General features: G+C 35.2%; 2 protein-coding genes across 2 annotated transcripts; one reads left to right on the top strand and one right to left on the bottom strand.

Moving 5' to 3' along the window:
- Positions 1-440: 440 nt before the first annotated feature.
- LOTGIDRAFT_173111 (hypothetical protein) lies at positions 441-6451 on the bottom strand (the record flags this gene model as incomplete). Its single annotated transcript, XM_009050295.1, has 9 exons — positions 441-465; positions 749-841; positions 1272-1438; positions 1833-1907; positions 2527-2622; positions 3176-3293; positions 3738-3805; positions 4660-4748; positions 6415-6451. 9 exons carry the CDS (start codon positions 6449-6451, stop codon positions 441-443), a joined length of 768 nt encoding a protein of 255 aa, XP_009048543.1.
- Positions 6452-8609: 2158 nt separating this feature from the next.
- On the top strand, positions 8610-9144 carry LOTGIDRAFT_140626 (hypothetical protein; the record flags this gene model as incomplete). Its single annotated transcript, XM_009050296.1, has 2 exons — positions 8610-8804; positions 8860-9144. Coding segments are annotated over 2 exons (480 nt in total), but the record flags the coding sequence as incomplete, so codon positions are not given.
- Positions 9145-9461: the final 317 nt, after the last annotated feature.

The following is a 9461-nucleotide window of genomic DNA, read 5'->3' on the forward strand; positions in this document are numbered from 1 at the left end:
GTTGTGGTCACATGATACAATGGAAAAGGCTGAAAATATTAAGTTTGTATTAGCTTTAATAGTATATAAAGATATATCTATCAGCTACTATGTTACATAAGTATTGTACAGTCAAATCTTTTTAAAAGATAGCTTGCCAGTCAAGGTAACATACGCCCACTGGCAGCTGTCAGAAATAAGAACAGTCTTTAGTGACATGAGTACGAATTTCCTTATTTTAAAGATCTTTCATTATACATTAAACCCAAAAGTCCTTCATCGAAAAACCATTTAATTCAAATGTCACTAAATTCTCAACAATATAAATTATCACTTCATATTTCTTTAATAAAGATGAAATCTATTGCGTTCACTAAAAAATTTCACATGTTCATACTATGTCAGGGGCAATAACTAAAAAAAAATATGAGAAATATAGTCAAAATTTGGCCATGTTTTTACTAAGTCAGGGACAATAATTCAAAACTGTTTGTCAGGAAAATCATTTTATTCAAACTTGACAAAGATCTTATGAATATAAATCATCACACCAAATTTAATTAAAACTATAGTCAATATTGCACTCACAAACAAATTTGGACATGTTTTTCCTCAGTCAAGAACAATAATTAAAAACCGTTCATCGAAAAATTGTCAATTTCAAACTTGAGCAAGATCTCATGAAAATAAATCATCACACCAAGTTTCATTAAAATCAGATAAAAACTGTACTCTCTATTGTGTTTACAAGAAATGTTGAAGGACGGACTGACCAATGGACAGGGGCAATGACTCTTTTACCTTATAATCTGGAAGTTGGGTAATGCCAGGCCAAGTCTCTTCAGTAGGTGTACCCAATAATCTGACAACAGGTCAAGGACTTTAATTAACACTCTTAGATTAAAATAATCTAAATATAATATAATTAAACATATTGCTATCTCTTGCCCATACATACATGTATTTGGTTTGTGAAAGCAATGGAGGCTACAATCAGATTTTTAGCAATGGTTTTCTGTAGGATTATATCCACATGATCATGGAAAGTTGGAATTTGGGCATGATGGACTCAGATTGACTGAATTAAAGTCCTTGATAAGTTTTAACTTTTCACTTTTGGGAATGCTCATCCTACAAGAGTAACCTACCTGATGACACCCATGAACTGTTAACTCAGCAAAAATGTTAATTTTCATTTGGCAACTTATTTAAGAAAGCAGCAGCCCTTCAGAGAGTCCACAATGCAATCTACATTAATCTTAGTTGTTCTAAATTCTAACCAAAAAGGATACTTGAAGATTCTTTTCAACTGGTCATCCACATCATTACCAGGAAACAATGGTCGTCCGGCATTAGCCAGTTCAGCAAATATACACCCTGCAGACCACATGTCTATACATGTTGAATACATCTTTGCCCCAAATAAAACATCTGGGGGTCGATACCACAGTGTCACTACCTATAGAAAAAAATATTAGTCTTTTAACACCAACAAGTGTGCAATGGGGGAAATTTTACACGGCCTGCACATAACACATCTGGAAAACAAACTATTAAATTTCAATTCATAAATAGGGGGGGCTACTCAGCCTGATTGAAATGGAGTTTTACTTCCAAAATACCTGTGTAATGTTGAGGGAAAGACATAAACAACATAAACAGTTGAAGATCTTTAAGTGCACAACCTGTAACACACTCTTTATCCAAAAAAACTGTATGCTATTTTCATGTCAACCCCTCTGACCTGCATCAATAGCAGGGTGAAACGTCATTGAAATTAGACAAGAATTCGGCCTATGCCAAAGTCCTAGAACTACAGTAAGCATCTAGCTCATTGAGCCACGATAACTTACCTCTGAAGAATAAAATCTTACAGGAATACCAAATGCTCTGGCTAAACCAAAATCAGCCAATTTCAACTCTCCATTCTAGAAGATAAAAGAATAGATAATCAGCAAAATACTCACACATATTTTTAGAAAAAACAACTATTCAATAAGGGTTACATGATTAAAAATTGCTTTTTATGAACGAAAATATATCTCTAAGCAATGCAGCACCTCTTAATTTAAATTTGAAATTTAGTACTCCAACAATTCAAACAAAGTGTACTTGTAACCAATAATCTAATAATTGCCCAGAAGAGCTTTCCTCATTGTGAGCAAATTTGATGCATTTTAAATCTGAAAAGTCATACAGATAGTCTATATTGAGCTATGTCGCAAAAATGTTTTGAGCACTTTAAGGGATTTATTTCACTCTACAGGTTGAGCAGGACCAAACAGTGTGGAGAAGAGCGCTTAGTAACGGCATTATTGTCTAGCAGGTTTTCAATTCACTGAAGCTCATCTGTTTAAATCGCAGGTGGAGCAGAACAGAGCAACACTTCTGATGTATTTCTTTCCGCTGGAATGTACACTCATAATTCTCCACAGTTAATGATTGATTTCAGGTTACTCTGCTCTGATTATATGTGATGGCCTGACCAGGCAGGGGGAGGGGGAAGGAGAGGGAGCGTCTAATGCAATTTGCAGAAACAAGACTAACCTTATTTATAAGTAAGTTTTGTGGTTTTAAATCTCGATGTAACACATTATGACTGTGACAGAATGCTAACCCTCTTAACAGCTGGTACATAAAGGACTAGATAAACAGATAAAAAAATAATTCATGTAAATTCAGGTCTATAGCTTCACAAGTATTCACAATTGGGCAAATTTCTTAATAAAGTATTAAAATAAAGTAATTGAGCCAATTATTGTTTTGTCACAAAACCTTTACCAAGATATCCAGGGCCTCAATCAGATACTCAAACTATTTGACCTAAACACAACCATAAACAAAAATGCTATCTATACTGAAGGTAAAATATACATAACTTCTGAAAATACTGATAAACACTGACACTGGAAATTGTAAGACCTTTTTAGTGTAAAATCTGTCCATCATACATGCAAATATACAATACATGTTCTGTGGTCAATAAATTCATTCTAAGGCTACTGCTACTTTTTCTTTTCTTTTTAGTTTTTTTTACATTGACTTTCTCTGATGTCTTTACTTACATATAAGCACTTGAAATATATACAGTACATATATCTGATACATCCACATTGATGTTTATTTTACCTTTCAGTATATATGCACATATTACACAATATTCCTGAGGAATTTTATATTTGAGCATTTTGGTTACCTTGACAGCATCTGGGTCTATCTCACCATTACAACTATCAAAATACTTCTTTAAATCCTGATCACAATATTCAAACACAAGGGTCAGTTTCTTTTCACTATGTAGCACATCATGTAATCTAAAAATAAAGTTGTCTAGAATTACATGGTAAAAGAAAATATTTCAGCTACTTTATTACAGAGAATAAAATTTGTCATTCAGTTTGAGATTTGTGATGCTGTTCAGTTGTCTGAAGATCACACAATGTTAAACTCTGATTAACAACATGTTTCAGGTACAATTGATGTATTGAGCACTAATTTGACTATAATTTAATTGCATACAGACCAGAAGTTGTTTGTTTATTGTGTAATGATGGAAAAAATGCTTGACTAAGAGAAATTTAGCAGCAGGAGACATCTGCCAAAATATTGTGACAAGGGTAAGATTCCAAACTGAATTGAAACCCTTTGTAGCGAACCTTTGCATTGACTAGCTAATAAACACAATTCAGAATGTGTGTCACATATCTCAAAACACTCAGCCTGGGATTGTAGTTAACATAAAATAAACAGCACCATACCTGACAATATTTGTGTGTTTTAATTCTTTTAATAAACAAATTTCTCTTAAAGCTGAACTAGGAACACCCTTCAATATGTCAGAAAAAAACATAGCATAAATATATCTCTAGCCTTTGACTCATGTGATACCCACTGACCAAAATATAATTGTTGCTCTATCAGCCAAAATACCAAGAAATATGGAACGCTATAGCAACCAAGAGATTTCACATAACATTAAAAGGACAATTTTGCCATCCATTTGACCAGGCAAACCTAGTTTTTTTTTAGACTTTGCCATATATAGAAAAAACATCCATAGAAACAGAAACTTGAAAATGGTGTATCTGTTCCTTTAACATCATACACTTTAATGTTGGAGGCCGACAAGCATATTTCATCGCATTTAAAATCGCTACAAAAAATTCTGTTGAATGCCCGCTCATGTCAATGATGATTTTTCATGCCCATACCAATAGCCTGCATCAAATATGTTCTATATTTAGGGCCAATATTTTAATGATTTATGACTCCGGCATATTTTGTCATGTGACCTTCAGAATGGCTGCCTCTGCCATTGAGAACCAAGGGAGTAATTAATAGCCAAATAGCGTAAAAAATTTGTAATTCAAATTGCGAGGTTGCTTGCACGATGTAATAATCAATAGCCTTGTGTGTGTTCAAATTTTCACAATAACCTGTCTACATAAAGAAGCTAGTCAAATAGGCCAGTTTGTTAATCATGTGACATCATGAATATTAATTACCTCAGTCCCATATACTAAATTCACATATCAACCCAATAAAACACGATGGAAATATTTAAGTAACAATTTTGAAAGTGTTGGTTTGATCAATCAATATAGACAAATACTGGTACTTATTGTAGGAAGAGTTTTTCTTCTCAAAATCAGGTCTGTTTAAATAATGCAACTTTATTACCTCATCATCATCATCAAGTCGAACTCTTTTTAAAGCAACAATTTCATGTGTGTCTCGATTCTTCGCTTTAAATACTGTCCCATATGTTCCTGGAATTCAATGAAAAAAATCACCCTGAAAATTTAATATATTGTTGAGAAAAGCTTTTTGCGCAAGCAAAAAATGTTGTCACCCTTCACATATCTTTTGTTTTGTAGGAAAGAACTGTTCCAAACTGTCACAAAGACTCCAAAGGCAGCTGAACTCTTTTCAATAAAATACAAGCTATGGCCATCTCTTCCTTACCCTAAACAATTCACTAAAAAATTCACTTAATAGCATTCTTGGCCCCATCTGACTCACTCAACTAGAGGAAACTTTTTATAGTTACTGTAACAATGATCACTAGTAAGTAAATATTGTCAGCAATCTGTATTGTACACACAGTCTGTAGCGGGAATCTCCCAATTTTATATAGCTTCAAAAGTTGTTTTCAAACCAAAATATCTGAGCTGACATGACCTGGTAAATCATTCATCAATGGTTTTAGTATTTGCCACTGGTTTTACATTATGAAAGAAAACCCAATATCATTTCGACGTTTCTTTAAAGAGATACTACTTCTTCATATGCACATAACATTTAAAGTCTCAAACTTGACCAATTAATAATTGAACTTACCTTGTGTCATAACTATAAAACAGAATCAATTAACCAACATTAATTGCTCTAAGCATTTTTCAACAATTTCTTAGATACGTATAATTACCTAGTTTTATGGATTCATCAGATTATAGAGAGATTCTGTTGTATAGCACAGGGTAGGTTCGAAGTTGATTTAAAAATAAAGTTTTTTTTTTTTTTTTTTAAAACGAAACTGATCTTGCATCTGCCTTTCAAAACTATATGGACAGCCAAAAGTTCACAGAGCACATAGTACTAACAAAATGAAGGTTAGAATAATGCCCAACACTAATTTACAGTATTTTCAACGAATGAAGTCACGTGATCCGTGTCAGCAGAAAATATCTCTGGAACACAAAGTGGACCATATTCTTATGTTGTTTCAGTGACTTTTAGCAATAAATCACGCTACGTATCTTATTTTGTTAGTCACTATTTTTGTTTAAAATAGTGGTTCTTTGAAGGAATTGTCACTAGTTATAATGAATTGATATTAAAGATAAATACTAAGAGAAGTTAATTATACCACCCGGTATAGATACAACGTGTTTTTCTAAACTTATTTATAGATCAAACATTGTACACGAAAATAGGTGACGCATTCTGCCGCCGTTGCCGAGTTGGTTTCTCATGAAATATGGGCCAAAGTGAAGGATTCATAAAGAAAATCGAAATAAACCAATTTTAATTACTTTGTAGAATATCTGGGGAAACATCTAAGACATAAAAAAATTTTTTCGTTTTTTTAACTTTGACGAAATTCGGTGTTGAATCCTTATATCCACGAAAATTGGTTACACCATTGTATATTAGGGTATAGGTTAAATCACTTTATATAATGAAGTTTTAAATTGACCCCCAAAAATGTTTTAATATTGTTAGAAAAAACACATCTTTGGAGACTTAAACAGACTCTACTCCTACAACTGTTAAAATATCCAGAGGCTGGAAGAGGGGCAGATATTTTGGACTAAGGAAGGAAGGTCCAGGAGGAAAGCTGATTGAAAAGAATGAACTGTGTCTGTGTCTTATGAATTAACAAAGTTATCATTAATAGACAAAATCTAAAATCTTTAATAAAGCTATAATCACCTTCTCCAATTTTTTCTAATTTTTCATAAGCTTGCATCCTAGACTAGATAATGTTTTTATTATTTCCCTACTTTTGTTATTGTTTATCATTTACAGTAAAAGGGACACAACTCTTATGTCTTAACCGTACATATTTCAGTAAAATATAAAACGAAATATATCATTAAGTGCAAAAATTCGTCAAATTCTCGGTTTGAAGTTTTAGTTTTTCAAAATAAAGTAAATTATTCAAAGCAAAAGAATAATTTTAAACTATCAACACTATTTTGAAATATTATTGACTTATTCTAAAATTTTAAGGAAGACTCCAAATCTCGCGTGATTAACGTTTAATGGCGGCGTCCTGAGAATTTTATTCTTGTGATTGTGAAGTATTCAGAAAATATTTTTTTTGTTTAATACAATGCAGCAACCACCTCCTCAAAGATATCCCCAGGGACCGCCTCAGATGCGTCCCCCATTTTCTCAACCAAATTTTGCACCAGTAAGTTAACGTATTTGACATTTGTTGAATTATAGATTTTAAAACAAAGAAAAGTTGTGTCACTGACACTGTCGTCAGACTTCAGTCTCAGAGTAGGCTGTGGATATTCGTCACCGGGGTGGCGAATAGTCCACGTCCATTCATTTGACTATTCGCCATCCGGGTGGCAGAAAAAATCTCTAAAAATTCATGAAATGTCAGCCTTATTGATATAATTGTTTCTTTCAGTGACATATTAGTCGACTCTGAGTAATTTGTAATGGATTTTGTCTGGTTCAGACAAGACCGTGTTAATATAAATTTAATTTCTTGCAATGAAACCAAAATTCCGCCATTTTGTTTACACCAAATTAGCATACATCCCAAATGGTCCTGTTAGTGTTGCTATGAAATTTAGCATCATATGTATATATAAGAAATCCGTAGAAAAAAAATGAAAATAAAATAAAGTTTTACGTCCCATTTCTGCACCTGTATGGGCTACTGAGGATGGGCAAACGCCATACAGTGTGCAACGAGGGAAATTTTGTCAGGACAGCGACATTAGCCTACTCTTATTTTCGATTTCCAACTGTCGGGGGATCTTTACGTAAATAAAAAAAAGACAAAGCAGGCGCGTGTCCAAATTGTGTCACATTTATCCTAGATGTATTTTCCAAGTAAGCTCCTCCGATCCCAAACATCGACAAGGGGAAATCGAGTTGAAAAATCCAAAGAATATCAATCCGTGGTTGGAGCCATCGCGAATGTGTAAGTAATGTATGTGGGTGGTAAATACATTGCATTGGGGTGGGTGGAAATATGTATTTGAACTAATAAGGTTTGAGGTATAATAAGGCATACGATAATCCACAATACTGACGAGTGGTAAGTAATGTGTACGGGTGGTAATAAGGCGTACGATAATACACAATACTGACGGGTGGTAAGTACTGTGTACGGGTGGTAATAAGGCGTACGATAATAAACCATACTGATGGGTGGTAAGTAATGTGTAAGGGTGGTAATAAGGCGTACGATAATACACAATACTGACGGGTGGTAAGTAACGTATACCGGTGGTAATAAGGCGTACGGCAATACACAATACTAACAGGTGGTAAGTAATGTGTAAGGGTGGTAAACAAGAATGGGGGATGGTAAACAAGAGCTGAAGGAAGTAAGTTCTTGTTAACCACCAACAATTCCTGTTTACCACCCCCAGCTCTTGTTTACCATCCAAAATACTTGTTTACCACCCACAATACATGTTAACCACCCACAGTTCTTGTTAACCACTCACAGTTCTTGTTCATGTTAACCACCCACAATTCTTATTTACCACCCTAAACTTTTGTCCACCATAAGCTCTTGTTCAACGTCCTAGTTGTTGTTCACTACCCTCGGTTCTTGTTTAACATACCCAGCTCCTGTTCACCACCCTGAGTTCTTGGTTACCACCCTCAGCTCTTGTTCACCACCCTACCTGTTGTTCACCGCCATCATTTCTTGTATACCACCTTTAGTTCGTATTTACCACCCCAACTGTTTGTTACCACCCTAGTTGTTTTTCATTAACCTAGCTATTGTTTACCACCCTCAATACTTGTTTACCACTCTCAGCTCTTGTTTCATTAACCTAGCTGTTGTTTACCACCTCGATACTTGTTTACCACCCTCAATACTTGTTTACCACTCATAATTCTTGTTTACCACACTCAGCTCTTGTTTCATTAACATAGCTGTTGTTCACCACCCCCAGGTCTTGTTTGCCACCCACAATACTTGTGTAACACCCACAATTCTTGTTTGCCACCCTAAGCTCTCGTTCCCCTACTTAGTTGTTGTTCACCATCCCCAGCTCTTGTTTACCTCCCTCAGCTATAATTGTTCACCACCCTGGGTTATTTTTACCACCCTAGCTGTTGTTTACCACCCGTAGGTCTAGTTTAACAGCCACAATTCTTGTTTACCACCCTCAGCTCTTGTTCGCCACCCTTGGTTTTTGTTTACCACCAGCAGGTCTAGTTTGCCACCCTCCGTTCCGGTTTACCACCCACAGATCTTGTTTACCACTTCCAGCCCTTGTTCACCACCCTCAGCTCTTGTTTACCACTCCCAATACTTGTTTACCACTCACAATTCTTGTTTGCCAACCTCAACTTTTGTTAACCACCTTAAGCTCTTCTTCACCAGCCGAAGCTCTTGTTGTTGTTAACTGCTCTCGGATCTTGTTAACCACTCTCGGCTCTTTTTTACCACCCTAGATGTTATTCATTAACCCAGCTCCCGTTTACTACCCAAAAATCTTGTTTACTGCCCTCAGCTCGTTTACCACACTCGGTCTTTCTTTACCACTCGTAGGTCTAGTTTACCACCCTCCGTTCCTGTTCACCACCCGCAGTTCTTGTTTACCACTTTCAGCTCTTGTTCACCACCCTCACATCTTGTTTACCACCCCCAATACTTGTTTACCCCCTGACGATTCTTGTGTACCATCGACAATTCTTGTTAACCACCCTAAAGTCTTTTTACCACCCTCAGCTTTTGCTCCAGCTTTCTTAAACTAATAGGGAATGTCGGG

Source organism: Lottia gigantea (genome assembly GCF_000327385.1).
Source record: "Lottia gigantea unplaced genomic scaffold LOTGIsca_149, whole genome shotgun sequence".
Lineage (NCBI taxonomy): Eukaryota > Metazoa > Mollusca > Gastropoda > Lottiidae > Lottia > Lottia gigantea.